Here is a 24,588-nt window from a genome sequence, read left to right on the forward strand (position 1 = left end):
AGGTCACCACCACGGAGGTCTGGGATGAGTCCACCATTAGGCAAGCGTCGGAGGAGAGTGCATATTGTAAATAAGTGATAGGAAAAGCCTGAGGTGACTGAGACGCGGGTTCTTTATGTCACACCGCATCAAATATATGGGACACAAGGGCATCTGTCGGTCAACGTTTCCAGCTGGGATGCAGATGTTTGCACATAAATAAACAGCAAAAAAAAGAAAAAAGTTTAAAAAAGTTTAAAAAAAAAAAAAAAAAAAGATTCTGCTGCTTGTCTGTGTAAGGGGTCAAAGAACGGGATGTTGATTTTTAAAAAAAAAAAAAAAATGCATTGTTCCAGGTCATATTCGGTCATATTAACTTTGATCGGAGTTCCAAGTACAAACCACAAATGGTCAAAAAAAAAAAAGAAAATCTCATTTTAGTTGCATCATGTCTTTTCAACAGTGATGTGACATTTTGGAACAATACTTTAACGTGAGCTAATGTGTGTGCAAAAGTCAAAGCTTTACTCAACAGCTCTCAGTAGACCCTCTCAACATCCCAGGGTGCGTCAATTCGTGCTAGCGCTTCCTTTTGCCTCTGTTTGAGAGCAACACTTGTCGGCGCCCATGTGACCGGCCTCATGTGCCTCTCCCAGACTTAGAAACATTAAGAAACCTGCATGACAAGCCTGAGAGAGAACAGTCAGCTCTCCCACTGAGCAGGCATGTGACACACTTTCACAATAAAATTGCGAGTGTGTTGTTGGCTGCGGGTGTGGGGAGGGCGGGAACACAATGGTAAGCTGAAGACAAAATGAGTAGGAGAGAAAAAAAAAAAAAAAACAGGAACATGTCACGAGACCACCGAACACCACTCACTCTTACTTCCCCTCCACTTCCTGTCCTTTGCCAGTTCACTTCAGTTGACTGTCGTTCTCTCTTCATTTGTGCTCCTCAGATGAACTCTATGAACAATGTTAGCAGCTCAGAGGACATCAAGCCTCCGCCGGGCCTGCACAACCTGGGGAGCATCAACTACCAGTGCCCGAGCCCGGGCGGGATGTCGAAGCACATCTGCGCCATCTGCGGAGACCGCTCCTCAGGTGACCCCGAGGGCAGACGCTCAACACAAGGCTTCCTTCAACTAAAGATGACGCGTTTCCTTTCGTCCCCTGTGCAGGGAAACACTACGGCGTGTACAGCTGCGAGGGATGCAAAGGCTTCTTCAAGAGAACCGTACGCAAAGATCTCACTTACACTTGTCGGGACAGCAAAGAGTGCCTGATCGACAAGCGCCAGCGCAACCGCTGCCAGTATTGTCGCTACCAGAAGTGCCTGGCCATGGGCATGAAAAGAGAAGGTACTTGACGTCGGGATTGCATTTCTCATGCAGATTTTTTAGCAACAAGATGGGGGCGGGGGGGAACCTGATACCTAATGTGTATATTGTAATACATATTAAATAAATAAATTATTATAATAGTCTTAATTGTATTGTTTTGATTTGTAGCCACAAGCCTGCACTCACTGTCCACAAATTAGGTACTTTGGCTATAAAAAGTCTACACACCCCTGTTCAAATGCTAGGGTAATGTGATAGCGACCAAGATAGATCGCTTCAAAACTTTTCTTACATCTTTCATGTGACCAATAACCTGTCCGTTTTCTTGAAAAAAAAAAAAAAAAAAAATTTGAGAGGGGCAATAAAAGTAAACAGCTCGGATAATGTGGTTGCACAAGTGTGCACACCCTCTTATAAGTGGATGTGGCTGTGTTCGGAATTATCCAACCATATTCAAAGACATCATATAAATGGAGTTACCATTATCATTTTCACATATTAATTTGTTGTGTGTGTGTGTGTGTGTGGGTGTGCCTGTTGTAGCGGTACAGGAAGAGAGGCAGCGTGGGAAAGAGCGCGGGGAGAATGAGGTGGAGTCAACCAGCAGCTTCAATGAAGAGATGCCCGTGGACAAGATCCTAGACGCAGAGCTGGCGGTGGAGCCCAAAACAGAGACGTACTCAGACGGCAGCCCCGGCAACTCGGTAAGCGTTCAACATAGGGACGGACAGATAAACTCCACATTTGCAAGTTTTCAGTAACAATAATCTCTAATTTGTGCCGCTTTAAATGTTATGAGCTAGCTAGCTAGCTAGAGAGATAGCTAGACAGATAGCTAGCTAGCTAGCTAGAGAGATAGCTAGACAGATAGCTAGCTAGCTAGAGCTAGAGCTAGCTAGCTAGAGAGACAGCTAGCTAGCTAGAGAGATAGCTAGACAGATTTTGTATGTGTCAAGAAAGCTGGGGTGAAAGAGTCCACTTGGTACACTCGGTTCCTTCTCTTGTTTCTCTTGGTCTCGATTTCCAAATGATCTCCTTCGAACTTGCAGGAATGATTGCTTCATGCTGGAGCAAAAATTCTTGTGACATATTCCTATCGATGTGATCCAAGATGCTTCGGGCTTGCCAAAAACTTGTATACAAGTCTCTGGAGAGCGTCAATTGTTGTGTAAAGCACCCCAAAATGGGCTTTGCTGCGCAGATTTTGGGTTGTCTTGACTTTTGTTCTGGAACGCCTGCTCAACCTCCCTTTTGTCCACCCGTAGACCAACGACCCCGTCACCAATATCTGCCAGGCAGCGGACAAGCAGCTCTTCACTTTAGTGGAGTGGGCCAAGAGGATCCCCCACTTCTCAGAGCTCCCCCTTGATGACCAGGTCATTCTATTACGGGCAGGTGTGTATACATGTGTATATTAAATGAGGGGAACCTTGAAAAAAATTTCCAAGGACCCATCGTGTACCTAGTCCCAATTAAACGTAACTACCAGATAGTGAACATTCTTCAAAAAAGCAGCTTCAAGGTGTTTACTGTAAAATTCAACAGTAAACAACAAGGAATTACATGTGGTATATTTAACCAAGCTACAGAACTTAGAAAGGTCAGCTAGCTTAATGCTATAACACAATGCCAAACACCAAAGACAGGCTAAAATAACATAGCATAGATGTCGCGGTAGTTACAACCACAAATGTGAGGACTAGATATGCCAGCGTCACTGTAGCAGTCCAGCTAACCGCTGTGCCTACGTGGCGGCCATGTTGAGAGAGGCGACGTGAATGGGCATTGAAATTAAGTTGTAACGCGCTGTTATCTCAACTGATTTTCATGAGGTTTACCTTTTGGTCAATACCAAAACATATGCTATCAGTATAGAACATTTGAAAAAAAAAAGACAAAAAAAATGGTACATGTGCAAAGTGAAGGTAAAGACATCATCGCCATTTCTTCATTGCGAAAGCACTGATTTATTCACTTGTCGGAAAAAAATTCCCGGAGTTATGCGCTTCCGAACCACAAATATTTTGATGAAATTGCCTCACCTATGTATTGCTGCATGACAAAAAGAACGTGCGAGAGCTAGAAATGCTGCAAGGCATGCAATGTCAAATGCGTGTCACAATCATAACCGAACATTTAATTGGCCCAAGGTTGGGGAGGAGTAATTGGTTTCTTATGTTTGATTGGTATGCACTTTTTAAAACTATACAAACTAATTTATTGCAAATTATTTTGCAGACCCCTAAGTTTTGGCTCACAAACTCCCAGAGGTCCTGGGACCCCAGTTTGAGAACCGCTAATTTAGTGTATTTTGCACTTAACACACACAGTAACATTTTAACAGCCAAGCTGCTCATGGTGGTTGTCGGTTATCCTCAAGCAGGTGGTCTATTTATGTCTCTTAACATTCACATGACATGTTTACCATTTAGCTAAATGGAGCAGTAAGACCAAAAATAGCCGAGAAAGCTCAGCAGTGCATTTTCAACTGAGGAAGCACTGACCTCTGCTGGTGAAAGATATGCCTGCGTGAGGTAGTCGTCATACGATACAGTACATTACGGCCGTACTGGAAAGAAAGCAGTATTCCTCTAGAAAAAAATAAAATAAAATCTGGAAAAAGTCTTGTAGTATGCTCTCCCACGAAAATATTAAAAAACCAAGTTGAAAACAAACAAACCCCCCCAAAAAAGCAAATTTATTCTCATTGTCAAATTTTTCTATTCAGGGTGGCCCTAACAAATTCAGACGGATTTGATTTTGTCCTCACAAATGATATCCTTTAACTGTGTTTTAATTTTTTTCATCTTGCAGGCTGGAACGAGCTGCTCATCGCGTCCTTCTCTCATCGGTCGGTGACGGTGAAAGATGGAATCCTGCTGGCCACGGGCCTCCACGTCCACAGAAGCAGTGCCCACAGCGCTGGGGTGGGCTCCATCTTTGACAGGTTGGGAGCAAAGAACAAAAACAAGACCAAAAATGTATTGATGAGGTTTTCACATACACTTTCAGATAGGATTTGTGTTACTAACGAGAAGTACAAAATGTGACAATAAAGGATTCCGATATGTGACTCAGCCAGGAATTCCAAGTGTATTCTTTGCTTAATGTTTATGGCAACTGTAGCTGATGAAGTTATGTAATTGATAATACTGCAGAGTCCTGACAGAGCTGGTGTCCAAAATGAAGGATATGCAGATGGATAAAACGGAGCTGGGTTGCTTGCGAGCCATCGTCCTCTTTAACCCAGGTCAGTGCTTCTTCTTCTTTCCTGTACCGCTAGAGGGAGCCCTACACTTAACACTGAAGAATTGAGAAACTGTATGAGACGTGATTTGAAGTTCAAATGTTTTCAGTAGATACGTTTTATATATAAAAATAAAACATGTATTAATAAGTTACACAAAAAAAGAGGAATGTCTGGAATGCAGGTGGCTGTTGCTGACGTTGGGTGTTCACCCATCTGACGATGTGTGTTTGATTCAGATGCGAAAGGTCTATCCAACCCAACGGAGGTGGAGGCACTGAGGGAAAAGGTGTACGCTTCACTGGAGTCCTACACCAAACAGAAATACCCGGATCAGCCTGGCAGGTGGGAATCACCAGTTCTGATTTTCTTCGCATAATTATTCACAGATGAGCAAATATTTGCGTAATTTAATGAGATTTAGTGGCATTACTTTATACTGATAAACTGTTGCATGTTGCACACCTTAAATGTAATGACGGCACAAGTGTATCAAAATATGGTATTTCATTGATCTCAATGTGTTTGGTCAAAATTTCATTTTTCAATTTGTTTAATTGAATGAAAATCAAATTGTCAGTAATGTTTAAAAAGAAGTCAAACTGAAATAAATAAAAGTATTCCAAATAGGGTTTTTTTTAAGACAAAAGCTAAATATACTGTATGGATAGAATACACATGTATATTTTTGACTATTTATTTATTATATTGTATTACTTTGTATGGTATTTGGTAGTATATTCGGTATTATACAGTATTTGGTATGTTTTGGTATTTTGTATTTTTTTTGTGTGACTATATCTGCTCAATATTTTATTTAATAAAAAAAAATCATTTCATGGAAATAAAATTGTTAAAAATAAATGTTTAAAATACTATAAATTAAATTTAATTATGACAAATATATGTTTACAAAATAGATTGGTTGGACTTTCGAACATGCAGTACAAAAACGAACTGGAAAAAATATAAATATAAGGATGCCAAAATGAAAGATAAATATATATAATACATTTGTACATTTTTGAAGTCTTTATTTATTGTATTTTTTTTTTTTATTACCTTTGACCATTATATGTGGTGCATATTTGTTTGGACAAATACATGCGTCACTGATGTTTTGTGTTTGTTGTTTTCGGCTTTCAGGTTTGCCAAGCTGCTGCTGCGCCTGCCCGCGTTGCGCTCTATCGGCCTCAAGTGCTTGGAGCACCTTTTCTTCTTCAAGCTCATCGGGGACACGCCCATCGACACCTTCCTCATGGAGATGCTGGAGGCGCCGCATCAGATCACATGACCCCTGTCAAACACCCCCTCTTGTAAATAGCCCTTGTCAGCAATATGAAGATGGATTGGGGGGGAAAGGACGTTGCAATTGTAAAGCTGAATATTTTATAACAATTAAAAACGACAACAACATTGACAATTAAATCGGAAACACGATTTCAAGGCTGCGGTGAGGACTGACTACAAGCTTCACAGTCAATTGTTTTTGTAAATAGATCATTGCAGGTGTCCATTTTGAAAGCAACCCAGTGCATTTGAGAAGGAATCAGATTTTATTCATAGAGTAATTGTATAAAATAAACATTTTAAGTAAAAAAGAAAAAAAGGCATTTCTTAAAACACATGAGTATTCTTACAGAATAAAGTTATTAAGAAATACATGTGAAAGTACATTTGTCATGTCTATAACGTGTCCTGCATATACAATGAATACATTCAAATTTATAAATTGATCGAGGAACAGTCCAAAGTCACTGAAACAGAATTACTATTTGTAGTTCCATTCTTGGCCACTAGATAGAGGAGTGGAGCTTATTTTATTCTTGATGCCTTCTGGCACAGTTTGAAACCATAGTTTTACAAGCACAACTGTAATCCATCTATCCATGTATCTATCTGTCATCCCTCCATCTATTGATCCATTTAGCTATCATCCATCATCATACATCTATTGATACATCAAGTGATCATCGTGTTTCCCATCTTTGTCCATCCTATCTAGCTAGCTAGATAGCTAGCAAGCTAGCTATGATGTCTATCATGTGTCATTTTGATCTAGCTATCTATCCGTCTATCCGTCCAACCACCCATCCGTCTATTTTTAAAGCAATAAGGAGCAATGTTTCGTTTGGCATTGCTTGCCGATCACATTTATCAGTGAGATCGAGCTGATGGCATCCTGGTACATGTATGGGAGTACTATAATGTACGCTTAATTACAAGACCTTTCTCAAGTCAGTGTGTGAGTGCGTGTGTTTGTGTGTGTGAAGTGTATAATGAGATACTTTGTGACTTAAGCACATTTTTGATACATTTTTATGAAACATACATTTTTACTTTTGAGTATTTTTGTGTTGACTTTTACTCTTGCACTTTGCTACATTCAAGATGGGTGATGTTTTTGTGAGTATGGGGGGTAGGGCTGCACGAAAAACATATTGACATTGATATTTTTCAGATATTTATCATGGACCTTAAAAAATGACATTTTTATTATCTAATGAAAGAAGTACATTTTATTATGCAGCAAAATAAGCAAGCTCATGTGTTCTTAGCTAATTCATTGTAATTCCCTTAGATAATGTCAAACTATTTGCCGGCGATGCGCATTTAAATTTTCATCTGACTGGTCAAATTTAGATAAAAGCATAACATTCCAGAATTATCCTATTGAAAATTATTGCATGTCTTTGCAATATATATAATGTATAAGCATCGCGATATCTATATTTTTTTCGATAAATTGTGCAGCCCTAGTGTGGGGGAGTGTGAGCTTGCGTGTGTGTGTGTTGCAGAGGTACTGTAATTGCACTTTCACGTGGAGTCGCTTTCTCTCTCTCGCTCTCTTTCTCGCTTTCTTTCTCGCTTTCTCTCTCTCTCTGTCTCTCTCTCTCTGTCTCCCTCGCTCTCTGTCTCGCTTTCTTTCTCGCTTTCTCTCTCGCTCTGTCTCTCTCTCTCTGTCTCCCTCGCTCTCTGTCTCTCTCTCTCTCACTCTCTGTGTCTCCCTCGCTCTCTCTCTCTCTCTCCCTCTCTCCCGTTGTACCGTTGTCAGAATACTTGATAGAAAGTCCAAACAGTGTTGGAACAAGTTAACAACAACAAGAAGGGGAACAAGAAGCTCCAAGGAGGAGAAACTTTGGGGCACTTGACTGTTAAACGCCAATACTTCCACCCACTTGGAGATGCACTGAGAGGACCCCAAATACTTTTAGCAACCTTTTTGCGAGCTCACTTTAAGAAGGTATGCACATCACTTCCTGTATTTAAATCACTAAATCGTGTGATTGGTGAAAATGTTCACTTGCAGCGGAAGGTGGGAAGAAATTAGGTTCAATGTGTCACTGGTACTTTTTGAAATTTATTTTTTAATTGGAGGGACTGTTCAAAATATATGTTTAAAAAGGTCATTAAATAAAATATAAATCATAAATACATGTTTAAAAAGATAACATAATACATACTGGATATCTAAATTAAAAGGTTTTTCGAAGTCTTATGTGTATTAGGTATTATATTTTATTCATATATTACTCTATTGCTATATTTGGTCAATATTTGAAATTAAAGACACATTTTGTGTCATTTGAAGGAAATGTTTTGTAGTCAAATAAAAATTACAATGCATGTATAAGATGAAATGTGTACTGGAAAATATGTCCTTAAAATGTGAGTCTTAATGTTTAATTTTATTTACTTACTATATTTGGTTAGTATTTTAAATATTTGAAAAAACATTTTTTTTGTCGTTGGTAGAAATAAATGTTAATCTTAAATAGATAAATACATGAAATTATTACGAATACATGTCTATATAAGATTTGTGTAACAATTACATGTCAACTATACAGTCTAAATAAACATTTTATTTACATGACTATATCTTTTAATTATTTTACATATTTCGACAATTGCAGTTTTTAATTAAAATACATAAAATAAATAGAAATCAATTAGTAAAAATAAGCACATGGAACTAAATGATAAACTATTATGACAACATGTAAAATTAAAAATATATTTTTAAAGTCAACTTTCCGGGCTTAAATTGTCGATTTGTTTCACCAATATAATGAATGCCCTGCAGAGGATTAACCATCTGCATTTGTGTATTGTACATATTTTTTTCATAGTGGTTATTTACGATGACCACCCATGAAGCTTGTACTGTATTTGTCGTGAGAAAGTGCACATGCACGTAACTTGATGTTGCGTGTTGCCTCGCAGACATGCAGCGAAGGCCGGTGTGCGCGGGCTGCCGCAGGCCGATCTCGGACAAGTTCCTGCTGCGGGTGGCGGACGGCCTCCGGCACGAGGCGTGTGCGCGCTGCTGGGCGTGCGGGGACGCGTTGCGGAACTCGTGCTTCGTGCGGGAGCAGCGACTCTACTGCAAGCGGGACTATGCTGAGTGAGTGACTCCCTTATATAAACCGACCGTACAGTTTACTCTCCAGCCAAAACATGAGGTATCACCTGCACAATCCGAATGATGCTTAACGCATTGCAGAAAGAAAGGCTATGTAAATAATCAATTGAGTCAATAAAAATAACCACAGCAACTACAAATACAGCCGCGCCTTGAGCTACAAGTAGACTTCATAAAAAAAAAATCAGGCGTCAAGCTGTTTAATGCCACTGTTACTGTTTACTGTCAAATTAAACATAACACAAGAAGACTTGCCCGCTAGCGTTATGCTAACTATAACAGAAAACACTATTGTAATATAATGGTTAGCATCGATAATGATGTTTTTTTTTTTAACCCCTTTAAACCCTTTAAATCAAATCAAAACAAACAAAAAACGTAAGCAACGGATATTGCAGCATCTTACTGAGTCACAGAAAGGGAAGTGATATTCTTCTTTGGTTGTGTCTGCATGACTGTATTATACTGCCTCCCAGTGGCCAAGGCGGGCATACCAGAAGGAGCAGCACAATTCATTGAATTATAACATTAAATCATGATACACAAACAGTTAAATTCTTCACATTCTGTTTAAATATGTTAGTACTTTATCGAAAAAGCTCTTGTTTTGTTTCTCGGTACATTTTGACTTGCATCTGTTTACACGCGAAAATTTGCCCGTCGTGTTTTTTTTTTGGTTTTTTTTGTACGTGGAGTTGACTTCCAGGAAACTTGGTGCAGTACTCTCATGAAAAGAACAAGGTGACTGAGGGTGGGAAGTGTGATACAAAAACGTATGCATGCGCACACACGCACACACACACACACACACACACACACACACACACACACACACTCGAAACAAGCAGGGGTGGAGCTCAAATGACACCTTGTCAAAATGTGTTAAAATCGCCAGGTCCATTGGCCTGGTAATGACAAGCTGGGGGCCAACATATGGTGAAGAGGTAACCGCTCCAACCCCCAACACACACCTTTCCATCCTAACCTCCCATCGCCCATCACCTGACTCCTTAATCACCTCCCCCTCATCCTTCTACATAGCATCTAAATTCCACTTAAAGAGAAATAAACAGACCCACTAGAAATAATTCACCGCGATAGACGAATATCTGCAAAATAGCATCTCTAAATTTATTTCATTTTTCATATATATTTTTCATCTTTCTGCATAATACCAATACAAAATCTGCATGGGAGGCGTGGGTGTTATTTTTGTTCGCTTGGGGTCGCTATCCTCACGTTCTACACTGTAGCATCTGTGACGATGAATGTGTGCGTGCCGCTTGCGGCGATCCTTTTGCACAATGGAAATTAAACCGAATGAGTAGACGTTCATAATTTTGACCCCCACCCAAAAGGAGCGATATTTTCGAGGTGGCCATATGTCAGAAAGTCTGTCGCATCCCTTCAAGAGAGACAACGGTGTGAACGTATTTTGGCGTCCGAAGCGCGGCGGCATCTGGAAAGTCGCTCTCGCCGCGGCCCCTGTGTGGCGCTATGGGACGACGCCCAGCCAACCGTGAAATATCCGACCTGACCAATTAGCAGGAGGCCTGGTGCCAAAGCTCCGCCTCTGAGATTTTACCTCTCCAAATCTAACTGCCCCCCACTTCCGACTGGCTCTTACTAACCCTCCGCCCCTGCCGCTTCACCCGCTGTCCCATGGTGTCCCCCAAATTTATTTTACAATACAAAAATCACTCACTGAAAAATGCCAAAAAACAAAAAATGAATTGAAATGCCATTTAAAAAAAACACACACACACACAATTATATGTTGTTAGCAAAGATAAATAGCACTATGATGTGTAAAAACACAACCTATAAAAGACGTGTCAGGAAACTTGAGTCAAGGGTGATAATTCATTACACTATTTGTTGACACTATAAAACTTCTTCATTCGAGTACACTACAAGTTTTGGGTCACTGAAATGCCCTTTTTTTTTAAAGAAAGGACGTTATTTCTAAATTAAGATAACATTAAAGTAATCAGCAAATAAAATATAGATTAGATATTGTTACAGGGGGAAGTCAATGCAAACATTTTTTTTTTCAGGAATATGTTCTATGCAAGCCCACTAGTTGAAACGGGGCAATCTGATAAATATTGCGTTTGTGGAATAAGAGTTTATCCGCTCGTTTTTAGCCATCTGTGAGGGCGGCCATTTTGTCTTCTGTCAACTGAAAATGACATCACAACTGCTCACAACGACCAATCACGGCTCAGAGTCAGAAAACAAGCCAGCCGCGATTGGTCGTTGTGAGCAGTTGTGAAGACAAAATGGCCGCCTCCAGAGATGGCTAAAAACGAGTGCATTTTGCTGCTTAACTTATATTCCACAAATGCAAAATTAATCAGAATGCCGTGTTTCAACGAGTGGGACTTCTGGGAACATATTCTTGAAAAAAATATGTTTGGCTTGACTTTCGATTTCGAAAAATAAAACAAGTGAATTTCTTTAAAAAAAAAAAAAAAAAGAAAAAGTCAGATTAATGTACGTATTATTGCAAGTCATATAAGAACAGAAATAGTGACGTTGCCAAATAGTGAGCCCACCTTTAAAAGCGGTAAGCTAATTTGTGAATACTGTAATGCCAATTGGCACTGAGCTCAGACAAAGGCAAGACAACGAAATAAATTCTGTTTGCCAAATAGTGCGCCTGCGTTTATTGTTATGCTTCTGGAATTCATAACGATGAATTAAAGCTTTCCAAGAGTTGATCATGTCATCACGAACATCCCAGTGCAATAGTGTGAAGGCGTGTTTACATCAGCTTACACAGATATCTGGCCAGCACGTTGAGCTTTCGCTCTTGGCTCCGCCGGACCTGGATGGCACGTTGTCCATATCGGTCACATGACTGGCAGTGTCCTTGACCCTCGAGATCTGTATCTGACACACACGGGATCCTGCTTCACCTGATCCAGAAACCGGATCCGCCTCTGTACGTGTCCACTAGACCGCACCAGTCTAAGCTTGTGTTTTTCACGTGCGGAACATTGTTGCTTGTGTGCATGTTAGAGGGGGGGGGTTTAACCCCCGCATAACTCATCGTTGTGGTCACTGTTCCCAAACCATTACTGGGCTCATTAGACAAAGTTATTTTGAAGTTCCAAGTAACTGTCAACAATTGATTGTGATCACAAGGCGGCTAGATATCTAATATAAGTGTGACCTCTTAGAAAATATTGGTAAGAAAATTCGTAGTTATTTGAAATCGGTAGTTCCTACCCCTTGTTGGATCAAAATCTTGACCCAACGTGCTGGGTATAAAATAACCCAGCATTGGCTCGGTTCCTTCTGAACCCATCAGTTTTATGAGTGTAGTCTTCCACCATTGACACGCTCGAGTATGTAACATCGTCGCGTCATTGAGACATTCCAAGCATTTCCTCGGCCTACTTCATTGAATCTTACGTCCAGGAATGCAAGCGTCCGGCATGTCGTTCATATTAAAGAGCATACCGCAGGGCAGACGGCCCACATGGGTCAAGCGGACCTCATTTGACCCCGAGGAGGCTTCGCAGTTCCCCCCGGCAACCACACAGCAAGAGTCAGAAGAATGTAATAGGATGTGGACTTTTTTGACAAGGATGTAGCAGCACCTTTGCTTGTTGAAGGTTGATAAATTGAGTGGCCATTTCACCTCCACTGTCAGCAATAGGCTACCTTGAGCATCGTGCTTGTAAGTGAAAGTGCACTGTATTGAAATTAATATCTATATAGCACAGCAATTTGAAATTGCAAAAATCTCACAGCACAAAATAAAAAAAATGCTAAATCAAACCCCCCTCCATTGCGGGCGTTACGTTCCAGATCAGCCCCGCAGTAAGTGAAATCCTCGCTACCCTATTCAAATACTCCCTAGGCATGTTTTCACAGCATTTATGGCATTGTTTGTTCAGGTATTCAAGCACACTTGAATACAAGTAATACAAACACATTTTAAAACAAAACAAATTAGGAAAGAGCAAGAGGATAGATAAGACAAAAAATATTGTACAAACACTCTGTCTTTACTTTTTTTCAAACTAACAAGATTAACAAGATCACACGATACATCAATGATCGTGCCCAAAAGATTCTAAAGTAAATCTATAGCCGGTGCTTTCTGTAGGCGTAAAATCCAGGATGGGAGAGGATTGAGACATTCATTAACCCTTTCATGCACAGTGGTCACTACAGTGGACAGCTATTTAAAAGTTGCTTTCGCCTATATTAATTAATCTAAATTTTGTAAAAATATTATGACCCTTACATGCATTAATTTTGATTTGATGTAATTATTTAAAATATAAATACATTTTTTTAGATGACTAAATATAGCCGAAAGCAACTTTTAAATAGCTGTCCACTGTAGTGACCACTGCGCACGAAAGGGGTTCATTTGCATTTACTGTACATCATAAGTAATTTACATATACAGTACGTATTCCTGATTTAGTTTCAGGAATCATTTCTGATTACATTCGTAACAAACAATTCAAAGAAAAAATGAGCAAGAATTATTTGATCAAAATTAGCTATTTTATCTGTTGCATCAATATAGCCATTTCCCCTAAAATTGGTGAGCTGAAATACATTTATTTTTTAATTCTTTATGTTTTTGTGTCGCATTAAAAAAAAAAAAAAAAAAAAACATCCCAAAAAAAATATGAATGGAGTACAGGATACTTTGTAGTAGAGAGTACACAACTAAATTGACTGAAGTGTAGAGAGCCGTCGGTTTCTCATGCCGGTTTGCCGAGTGGTTCGGTGACCCACAAGTCAGGACTGCAGACAACTCCAGAATGATGACGCATCATCAGGAATGACAGCCCCAAGATGTGTCGGTGCCAGCCGCCGGACAATAGTCCTGCCGCTTCAGTGCTGGGGGGTGGGGGGGGGGGGGATGGGGGGCGGCTCTGTCTTTGTCCTGCTCTGGCTGAGCAGACTTCGGGATAATTCCACGAATAATTCCAAGGGCCGGCGGGCCCAGCCTCTCCCGCCGGGATATCTGATTCCCCCCCTCTGGCTGGAGCCATGGCCTGCCGTGAGCCTTTTCTGGACGCGCCCCGGGGGCCCGGCCGCCGACACGGCAGCCGGAGCCACGGCAACGGTGTGGCGGTGTGGCTAAGCCCGCGCCGCTCCTGGTTGCCAGGCGCTAAGACACACACCCGCCATGCTGAGGGTATGCGTCTGAGCGGCTGGAGTGGGAGGAGGAGGCGATGGAGATGGAGGGGGCTCAAGTCAACGAGAGGGTTCGAGGGCTGGGAGGCGTTCGGAGTGACAGTCAACTCAGCAACGTTCCCTGGGAACCTATCCACTGGTTTTTTTTTCGCTGCAAAACTCACCTATTCACTGTTTTGTACTCAGGCCAAAGCCATGTCTGGAATTTCAGTCAACATGAAATGGTGTCTACGCTGCAGTGATGTAACACTTTCCGGAAAGGGTTGGATATAAATGGTGTAGCAAAACATGTAGACAGAAATCTTGTTTTTGTCATCCTCTGAAAAGAACGATCATCATTAGCTCCGTACTGATGAGCTGAGAGGAGTTGAGACGTCTCGATGAACAGTACATCCATCCGTCCGTCTTATGGGTGGGCACACCAGGCAGCACGATTCCCACTCGATTGTCGGTTTTTGTTGATTATGGCGGCGCCATGTGGACAAAAGCGGTAGTGTTTTGATAAAAGTCAACCACATTCCGCATGCGAGCCATTGCGTAGTGCTGTGAAATCCTGAGCTCTCGGTGACCTGCAAATTGGACTGGATTACATTTCTATTTCCAGTGGCTGTGTGAAAGATGAATAGCGATGAGGTAGTGAATCTAATTTTGTTCAAACGATACTTTTGTTGTTTTGTTTGCAGACGTAGACGTTCGAATCGACTTCCGACCTTATAGCGAAAGGAGAAAGCGAGTATGCCGTAAAGCAATTCAGGACATTTGTATTTTTTTTTTGCGTGCCAGGGTTACTCCCATCCTCCTCAAAGTTGCTTAGTGCCTGTAAAAACGATACAGACCACCCCCCCAAGGGCATGACAAAAGTCCCATTCAACTACTGGTAAATGAATGTTTCGTCAAAACAGTTATGAAAATTTTTTTTTAAGGTCGAATTCTTGCCCAGTGTTGCTTTAATTGTGTCATTATTGTTTGCTTTTATGAAGTGCATAATTATGAAGTGACATTTTCTTCATTGGGATACACATTACAATTTCTTTTGTTGTTTTTGGGGGCACGGCTGGAACGGATTCATGGCATTTCCATTCACTTCAATTGGAAAACGTGATTTTAGAGTGTTTTCAATTTTCCAGTGTCACTATATTAAAAGAAATGCACGCCATGCTTCGCTAATATATCCCCATCGCCACTTTTTGCTCCCTTTCCCTCTCACCAGGTTGTTTGCAGTGCGCTGCGGGGGCTGTGCCGAGGGCATCTCTGCCACAGAGCTGGTGCTGCGTGCCGGGCCCGCCGTCTTCCACCTGCGCTGCTTCACCTGCAGCGTGTGCTCCGCCCCCCTGAGGACCGGAGACCGCTGCGTGGTCAGGGAGGGCCGGCTGGTGTGCGCCAGGGAAGACTACCACCAGCGTGAGGCCAGCCCAACTTCATCCGACACAGGTGGCAACACGTCTGGGCATGATTGTCATTTTTCAAAATTCATATACCCAACATAACCTAGCATTTGATTGTCTTTGAATGTTCATTTAGGTAAAAGTGACGACGCCGGCGAAGAGGAGGAGGAGGAGGAGGACTCAGGGAGGGTCACAAGTAGACGAATTAGATCTGATGAGCAGGAAAATAAACGTCCCAAAAGACCTCGAACTATTTTGACCACCCAGCAAAGACGGATCTTCAAAGCCTCCTTTGAAGTTTCATCCAAGCCGTGTCGAAAGGTGAAGTCTTCCGTTTTACCCATAATGTATTGCGTATTAATTATACGCCATTAAAAATGACGTATAATTAAATGCTCCACCTCGTATGACCTTGACCGGACCTCTGTTGTTTATCTGTGTTTTTAAAATCTGCCCTCTTTATTTTCTGAATCTTAATCTCAGGTACGGGAGACCTTGGCAGCAGACACTGGCCTTACTGTCCGGGTCGTGCAGGTCTGGTTCCAGAACCAAAGAGCCAAGGTAACACACACACACACACACACACACACACACACACACACAGCGCAGACAAACTATAAGAAAAGCTCTTTCGGCACGGAGCCGTCTGCCAAAGGTGAAATCAGCCCGGTTATCTCCTCATAGAGGAAACTGATGACATTTCAGCGCATGGCGACTACACCTCATATTTCCTCGCAATGTGAACTTGTGTTGTTCCCTCTTAGCGCTCTGAAAAATGTCCTTTACCTAATATTTCATCGTTGGATAACCAAACTATTTATGTTTTTAAGATGAAGAAACTGGCCAGGAGGCAACAGCAGCAGGAACAGGAGCAGCCCTCTCAGGAGCAGCAGGAACAGCCATCACATCACAAAGGTGTGACACAGCGGTTGATAAATTGCACAAATATAGAGTGGACGCACGCGTACTCATGGTTTCGGCAATTTGCAACTTTTTTTTTCAAGTATTATTTTTTTTTGTTGTTATTTTTTTTTTAATTATAGGCATCAATTATAAATGCATTTCTTGCTATTCACCGGCCAGCCCGGTCCCTAACCCCCACAAATAATTCCCATTGCTCCACAGCGCCCCCCAGTGGTGTGACTACCTCTCATCTGGAGCACCTGGGCTCTTCCTACTCCCACGTCCAACAGCAGCCGATGGGATTCACAACAGTGGAGCAGCAAGACTTTGACATGGACCCCTTCGGACAGGGCCTGACCCCGCCTCAGATGCCAGGGGACCACATGCACCCCTACGGTAAAGAGCGCGGCTTCCTTTCACAAAGATTTGCGATTTCTGCCAGAATTACGTTATTTACGTTCGGTTTTGTCACGCAGTACAGCAACACATGTAGACAGATAATATAACAATACTCACTGGCATATATTCTTTATCCGCTACAAAGACTGACTAGTATTGTATGTATTATGTCTGCATTATACTGCCCCCAGGTGGCCAAGGCTCACACACCAGAAGGAGTAGCACGATGTCCATTGAAATGAAGCAGAAAATGTGGCAAAAATGTTTGAATTCTTTCCATTCAATTACGTCATAATATATATATATATATTATAAAGTACGATATTACAGAGTGCTATTTTTGTGTTAAAAAATCACCGTACAAACATTCGTTTTTTGACTTTTGACTGATTAGTTGCAAACTGGGAGATTTCGGACTGTAACAATGTGTATCTTACCGAGAGTCAAAATATTTGTACTAAGTTTAATTGAATGTAATCTAATGTTATGTTGTCGTGTCGTTTTTTTCTTTTTCAGGTTTGAACGCCCTCTACGGCGACGCGGTGGACGCCGACTGCCTGTCTCTGGATGACACCTCGTCCCTCCTCACCCCCATCGACCGCCTCTACTCCATGCAGGACTCTTACTTCGCCTCCTGAGGGACAATCCTCATCGCGTCGGCTCATTATTTATCCACGTGGACCGGGCGCAAACGGGCAGAGGGCAAACAGGTGCGCAAATGGGTACTCTATGCCACTGATGCAATATCGCGGTCGATCCCGTGAGAAAGTCTGCTCGCAGAAAAGTCCTGCCGTGCTCTGCAACGCAGACTATTTTACTAGCCGACCTCTCTCTTATGCTTGAACGGCACGTTACGAGATTACAATGGATGTGAATAACTGTCTGAATGTGTATTTATTCTTGTAGAGTGTGTTCATTTTGAATGGATGAATCATATATGATCAATAAATAATGGCTGTGGAAAATGTGTCGTATGCAGATTAGAGAGAAACTGCTAAAGTCACATTCTGATGGGATTTTGTCATTTGATGTGAGGCCACTCTCTTAATGCTTTACACAATTTTAGGATCATATTTTATTGCCGGACTGGCCACTCCAGCCACACACCAGGTAGCACAAACTGGCATGCTAAATTCTTGTCCTATCTTTTCCTGTCCTGTCCTGCCCTCTCTCATCTGCCTCTTGTTCCTTCTCACCCTGTCCTTGACATGCTTTGCCTTGTTCTGTCCGTTTCCTATCCCGTACTGCCCCGCCACACACAGTCCTGTCCTGTCCTGTCCTACCTAGTCCTGTGGTGCCCAGTCCCCCCCTGTCCAAACCTGTCAAGCCATGTCCTGTCCTGCCTCACCCTGCCATTCTTTACCATATACTGTCCTGTGCAACCTCACCCCAATCCAGCCCTTTTCTTCCCACCCACTGTAGTCCTGTCCTTCCCTGTCCCTACTTGCCCTGTCTGGTTTATGTCCTGTGCCAAGGAACACCGCCGCACCCAGTCCTATCCTGTCCTGCATTGCACAGTCCGGTACTGCCCAACCCTTCTTTGCCCTATACTGTCATGTGAATGCCCACCCTACCCTTTTTTATCCCACCTACTCTCACCCTGCCCTGTCCCTCTTTGCCATGTCCAATTCCTGTCCTGTGCCAACACGCCCCACCCTGTCCTGTCTCAACTAGTTCTATCGTGCCCTATCTTGTTTGTCCAACCCCATTCCATCTTGGCCTGTCCTTTCCCATCCTGCCCTACTTTGCCCTGTCCTGTCCTGTCTGTCGGTCCCCTCTCAAACCTCGTTCCGTCCAAAAGCATTTCCGATGAATACCTATAATCACAAAACAAATACCAACAGAGGGATTTGAGTAAACTCTCCCCAAAAAATGATGTCAATTTGGCGGTGGAACAAATATTACCTATGGGGAAAATATGAAGGTTAAGCAGCAATCTATAATGGATATTTTTCACTGTCGCTACTATGGGGCATATTTGTATAATTTATGAGCTTTGATGCATTCATCTCTCGGAATTCACATGTAATATCCAAATGAGGAATGGCTGGCCCACCCTCATGGTCGGTCAATCTGATCCATCTCGCCGCAGTCGCTACGTTGGGTCACGACAGCAGTGCGGGGTGACTGGCAGGTAAGCGTCACAGCCACGCCACCATCATCGACACAAAGGACCTTTTCCAGGCACTCCTGCCAGCTGGAATGCAGCGGTCCTGATGTGAGGGCTTTGAGGGTGAGCGCGAGCCGGGAGATACGAAGACCCCTCGCTTCCTTGCCCTCGCCGCGAACCCTCTCCTGGAACCCGTTCTCGTGTTTCCCCCCGCTATGAAACGAGACCTCGCCGAGCAGAGAGCGCAAGTCAATGGTCAGGAACAATCTAAGTGTCTGTCAGCGTGCTGTGCTACTGCCAAGGGAGCCAAGCAAGTGTGCAGCAGAGTGTGCAGTGGGGCCGCTCTTTTGTGTCTGCATGCGCTCCCGTTGTCTGGAACTCAAGTATCATGATGCCTCTTTATCTTTTTAACTAGATCAGGGATTCTCGAACCTGGTCCAGAGACCCCTTGCAGGGTAGACATTTCTCCAGGGACCACCTTGGAATGCAAATGGCACTTAAAGCAGAAGTCAACCCAAACATATTTGTTTCCAAGTATATGTTCCCAGCAGGCCCGCTAGTTGAAACGCGGCATTTGTGGAATATAAATTAAGCAGCAAAATGCACTCGTTTTTAGCCATCTCCGGGGGCGGCCATTTTGTCACTTCTGTCGACTGAAAATGACATCACATCACGGCTCAGATTCAGAAAACAGGTCAGCCGTGATTGGTCGTTGTGAGCAGTTGTGATGTCATTTTCAGCCGACAGAAGACAAAATGGCCGCCCCCGGAGATGGCTAAAAACGAGTGCATTTTGCTACTTAACTTATATTCCACAAACGCAAAATTAATCAGAATGCTGGCGTTTCAACTAGTGGGCCTGCTGGGAACATATTCTTGAAAAAAAATATCTTTGGGTTGACTTGGGCTTTAAATATTACTAATGTGTATACCTCTAAATACCGTAGTAATTAATAAGTTGTCTATATAAAACAATTGTGATGTTAGGATAACATTCACATTTTTCAGGAGAAACATTGCGATGCTGTGAGAATATTTCTTTTTTTTCACCCCAAAAAAAAGTTCAAATCATTCAAGCGAAAAGACATCTCAAGGAAATAAACTAAACTTTTTTTTTTTTTTTTTTCAAGATAAAGACCAATTTTAGAAAAGGGGGTGGGAGGGGGTGGGGTTGTTTGGTGCAGACGCATATATATAGGGGTTTTCAGATATATATTCGCTATTGTGTAGGGGGATGACATATATGCTCCTCTACAAAATAAAATAAAACGTTTGGGGGGGGGGGTCTCTCTGTCGGCCTGGTACTGAAAGACCCGTGGACTAATCCCGGGCCATTGGATATGTTTTTGATCTGAGCACAAAAACAGTGAATAGGTGAGTTTTTCAGCAAACAAGCAAAGGATAAGTTCCGCCAAAATCCGTGAATAGGCGAATTTGTGAATGCCAATCTGTGAACACGCGGGGTGCCTTATTGAACTAGATGACGGGATAGGAGCCAAACCCAAATATAAAGGAGGAGAGCCAAGGTGGTCACCTCCCTTCCTGTGTGCACAGTTGGCACACACACACGCACGCACACACACGCACACATACACGCACAGTTGCCAGCAGTGATGGTGAGGGGTTTGGGAACAACACTCGAGCCGCGATCGTACGGTCACAGCTGGTGGCGATAACCTCGTTATTATGCTCAAGGTAGCCGACGGTTTCCTGTCAGCGGTCCGGTTATTTATGGCGACGTCCGTGCCAAGAGGCAGGCCACACACACACACGCAAACACACACGCGTTTTCTCTTTTAAGTGCTGTAATTGGCTTCATGCTGTTGCAGCGCCAACACAGATGAATACGCTGTGCTGAAGATCCGCCGTCACTCACCATTTGCAGCACTTCATGGTTTTTTTCATGGTGAATTACTGGTAAGAGACAGCGGACCCCCGTTTATTTGCGCTTCGCTTTTCATCAGTTGATTCATTTCTGTAGCTATCATCAGCTGCTGATGGAAAAACGCACCTATTTGTGTTGATTGTGTTCTTTCCGCAATGCCCTAAGATGCCACTAGATGTTGTCAAAGACGTTTATTGAAGTGATAGAGCTCGATACTAAAATCCTTTGTTGGGTGCAAGGTTATAATAGTTAACGAAAGCAAATAAAATAGGCAAAACTGAAATAGAAAAAAAAACATTTAAACATATTTTTTTCAAGAATATCTTCCCAGCAGGTCCACTAGTTGAAACAGCATTCTGATTAATTTTGCGTTTGTGGAATATAAATTAAGCAGCAAAAATGCACTTGTTTTTAGCCATCTCCGAGGGCGGCCATTTTGTGTTCTGTCGACTGAAAATGTAATCACGACTGCTCACAATGACCAATCACGGCTAGCCTGTTTTCTGAATCTGAGCCGTGATTGGTCGTTGTGAGAAATTGTGATGTCATTTTCAGTCGACAGAAGACAAAATGGCCGCCCCCGGAGATGGCTAAAAACGAGTGGATTAACACTTATTCCACAAACGCAAAAAATCTTCAATGAAAAATCCAAAACTATAACCCTGCCCTTTGTTTTGCAATTGCAAAACGCATTGCGACCCATCGATTGGTCAACAGAGATTTCTTTGCTTCGTTGCCACAGTGGTTGGCTCAGTTCCTACCTGTGTGTCCTTTTATTCGTAGTCTATAAATAATTCAGAGCAGTTGAAAGTGGACCTAATTGTTCCCTACTTTCCGTCACATAAAATGGACACACCTGTCCTTGAACTGTGCAGACAAGCATTCGACTGATGTTACACTTGCACTTGCTGATCAGCTGTAAGACCTTGTGTTTTGTTCTTTATCTTTCTTTCTTTCTTTCTTTCTTTCTTTCTTTCTTTCTTTCTTTCTTTCTTTCTTTCTTTCTTTCTTTCTGTTTTTAAAGCAATTCTCAGGTTGATATTTAGTGTTATAAGAATGAAGTATTGTTCCCTAGAAAAAAGTTGTAATCTTTACAACAACAAAGAAAGTCCTAGTCTAACATGAATAAAGTGATAGTTGCAATTTTATGATATTAAAATAATTCCGCAGTCCCTTCAACTAAACTGGGAAAGCTAGCAGCAGACGTATGTTTTGAAAAGGTGCCAGTAGAGGGCGGAAGTGTTCTTTGAATCGAGCCTGCTTGCATGGACCCACCATCTTTTGACCGAATATTGATCCCCATAATAACCACTGAAGGAAATCAATCCACCACGTCATGTTATTTTTGCCGGTTTTGAAAGGCTACTAATGGCAAATACAACAGTCCGTTTGTCTCATCAATTTGTTAATGTGACTCTGACACCAGTGACTCACCTGCCATGACCTCACTGCACGTCACAGAAGCGCACGGGCATGGAGCCAAGATTCAAACCCAGAAAATCTCAAGTGTGAGGCAGAGCTGCTACTAGAGAAATGTAGGCTTGAATGTCATATTACAAATGAGGTAATCCCCTAAAACGTGATTCACTTTTCAACAAATCCAACTATTCATCGTTTTTTTTTTTCGGGGGACTATTTTTCAATATTAGCTGAAAAAGGCCTATTCATAGATTTTATGTTCTTTTAGAAATTCCCCAAGATGCCACAAGGTGCCAAAGCGCTCGCTAAATGCAGTAGGAAAATAGTAATTGGTCAAAGGAAGTGAGTGAGACACAAGCTTTGTAAGATGGGGAGGAGCTAAGTTTAGCCTGGGTTGTTACAGAGAGTCTTTTCCCTATTTGCATGTTCATGTACATGTGCACTTGGGGTGTATTATTTTTTTCAAAATCAAATCTGTAATTATCATTACATTATCATTTTTAAGGATGATGTGCTAAAATGAATTTCAATTGTTAATTTAATTGAATATTTACAGTTTGAACTGAACATCTGAAATTTTTTAAGGGGTTGTCTATTACTTGCATTTTTTTTGCTTAGTCCCTATTCCAGCGAACAATAATAATAATGCATCCTCTCATATTGTCACTTATGATGATAGATGTTGTTTCTCCTTTGACCTGAAACTGTGTTAGTCACGAGCAATGGCTGAACTTTCAGTGCTCTTCAACACTCACTAATGTGCATTTCCTGGCAGACAGGAAGTGCCCAACTCCAGCAGAACAATTTGTTACGTTTGTGCCAATCAGATTAAATTCTTCTCACTTGGTGGCACCCCTATGGGCCATGCGGACTGGCCATTGAATGACAATTGCAGGATTGCATGCAGGATTTGGAGTATTTTGTAAGGTGTGTCTCTTGAGTAAACATTGTCTATTTAAAACAACCATGTAGCTTTACCTTGGTAAAGCTAACAAATTGTTGCTGTCCTGTAAAAAACACGTATGTCCAATTTTGTAATTTTTTACAAATGTTCTCGATAATGGAACGTTTGGAACCAAGAAACCCCTTTCACGTAAAAAAAAAAAAAAAAATGGACGAGTGTTTTTCGCAGGACAGCGACGAAATGCGAACATACAACAGATAGCATTATGCTGAAACTGATGCTACTTGTATTTGAACGCAAACGTTTGAGCTACGAATGTAAACAGACAAAATAACAATACTCACAGGCGTATATTCTTTATTCTCTGTGAAAACTGGCTAAGATACCATATACATCAATAATCATGTATACCATATAATGAACATACAGCCGTCACTTTCTGTGGGCATAAAACGAAGGATTAGCCCAGTGGATGACATTCAATCATGTAAAGTTCCGGGAGAACTCTTCATCCGGTGTATGCGCCAGAGAAGCGTAATATAGTAATAATCATTTGCGACAAACACTAGGCTGCGCGCAAATACTAACTCTTTCATTATTATTCTCTCAAATCCATACGGTCGTAATTGTGCCGCGGTCTAGTGGTCGACAGAGGGATTACACCCAACATAAGCGTTAGACCAACATAGTTATTAACTGCATGTACAAAAAAAAAAAAAAATCAATGAGATAACAGGACTGCGATGGTACGTATATAGATATCAAAATTATAGGAGCAAACGTATAGCATTCATCAATACACTACTCATAACATATGGGGAATGTCCCAGGAACTCAATGTTGATGGTAGAGGGACAAAGTCTTTCTGAGCCATTTCTGAACAATTGCACATTCCTTAAAATGTCGCTTTGAAACTCTTCCTAGTCCACTTCCAGAAACTAAGCCAGTATGAGGTGCTGCTTTTAATCATGGTCAAACAGTCAAACAGAAAAAGAAATGAGTCAAAGTGTTGTTTTTCCAGCGCAGTTAGAAATGTGCTATCCTGAGATACAGGGCAGCAGTCTGGACGGGATGTGACTGCACATTGCACACTGAACAGGATCTCGAATAGGATAATACTGATTGCCCAATACCAGATGACGTCATCAAAGCCATTCTGCTGGAAAACAACGGCAAAATTGCTGCATACGTTTGAACTAATCCCAAACATTCAAATCGAATATTATTCACGTTTTGGATATTTCAAACTTTCATTATTGAAACAATTTATAATGCAGTGACACAGACCACACTATGGTGCAACATAACATTTGAGTAGCGAGGCACCTCGTAGAAAACTGTGTCGAATTGGACTGCATACTTTGAAATGGAAAAATAGCGCCATCTGTTGGAAATTTTTACAACTAATCATTGAAAGC

General features: G+C 41.9%; 2 protein-coding genes across 4 annotated transcripts in view; both read left to right on the plus strand.

Annotated features, from left to right (window-relative positions):
- The window catches only part of rxrgb (retinoid X receptor, gamma b), a 29,909-nt gene extending 23,677 nt beyond the window's left edge, over positions 1–6,232 (plus strand). For all 3 annotated transcript variants that reach the window (XM_086047256.1, XM_086047257.1, XM_086047254.1), the window contains exons 3-10: positions 938–1,082; positions 1,160–1,339; positions 1,865–2,025; positions 2,587–2,716; positions 4,136–4,268; positions 4,480–4,571; positions 4,808–4,913; positions 5,715–6,232. In XM_086047256.1, the coding sequence (XP_085903382.1) occupies positions 938–1,082; positions 1,160–1,339; positions 1,865–2,025; positions 2,587–2,716; positions 4,136–4,268; positions 4,480–4,571; positions 4,808–4,913; positions 5,715–5,862 (1,095 nt within the window). In that variant the 3' untranslated portion in view covers positions 5,863–6,232. The remainder of the gene's footprint in view (positions 1–937; positions 1,083–1,159; positions 1,340–1,864; positions 2,026–2,586; positions 2,717–4,135; positions 4,269–4,479; positions 4,572–4,807; positions 4,914–5,714) is intronic.
- Positions 6,233–8,730: 2,498 nt separating this feature from the next.
- Positions 8,731–17,720, plus strand: lmx1a (LIM homeobox transcription factor 1, alpha). Its single transcript, XM_086047258.1, has 7 exons — positions 8,731–8,976; positions 15,377–15,597; positions 15,688–15,872; positions 16,035–16,112; positions 16,382–16,466; positions 16,677–16,850; positions 17,370–17,720. The coding sequence occupies exons 1-7, from the start codon at positions 8,798–8,800 to the stop codon at positions 17,489–17,491; spliced, it is 1,044 nt and encodes a 347-aa protein (XP_085903384.1). The 5' UTR covers positions 8,731–8,797; the 3' UTR covers positions 17,492–17,720.
- The last annotated feature ends 6,868 nt before the right edge of the window (positions 17,721–24,588 follow it).

This window comes from Filicampus tigris, chromosome 12 (genome assembly GCF_054856515.1).
Source record: "Filicampus tigris isolate MCC_2025a chromosome 12, RoL_Ftig_1.0, whole genome shotgun sequence".
Classification (NCBI taxonomy): domain Eukaryota; kingdom Metazoa; phylum Chordata; class Actinopteri; order Syngnathiformes; family Syngnathidae; genus Filicampus; species Filicampus tigris.

Coding starts and splice junctions, on each gene's coding strand:
- lmx1a (XM_086047258.1), top strand. CDS start 8,798: ATGCAGCGAAGGCCGGTGTGCGCGGGCTGCCGCAGGCCGATCTCGGAC. Junction 15,598..15,687: donor CCCAACTTCATCCGACACAG/GTGGCAACACGT, acceptor ATGTTCATTTAG/GTAAAAGTGACGACGCCGGC. Junction 15,873..16,034: donor CATCCAAGCCGTGTCGAAAG/GTGAAGTCTTCC, acceptor TCTTAATCTCAG/GTACGGGAGACCTTGGCAGC.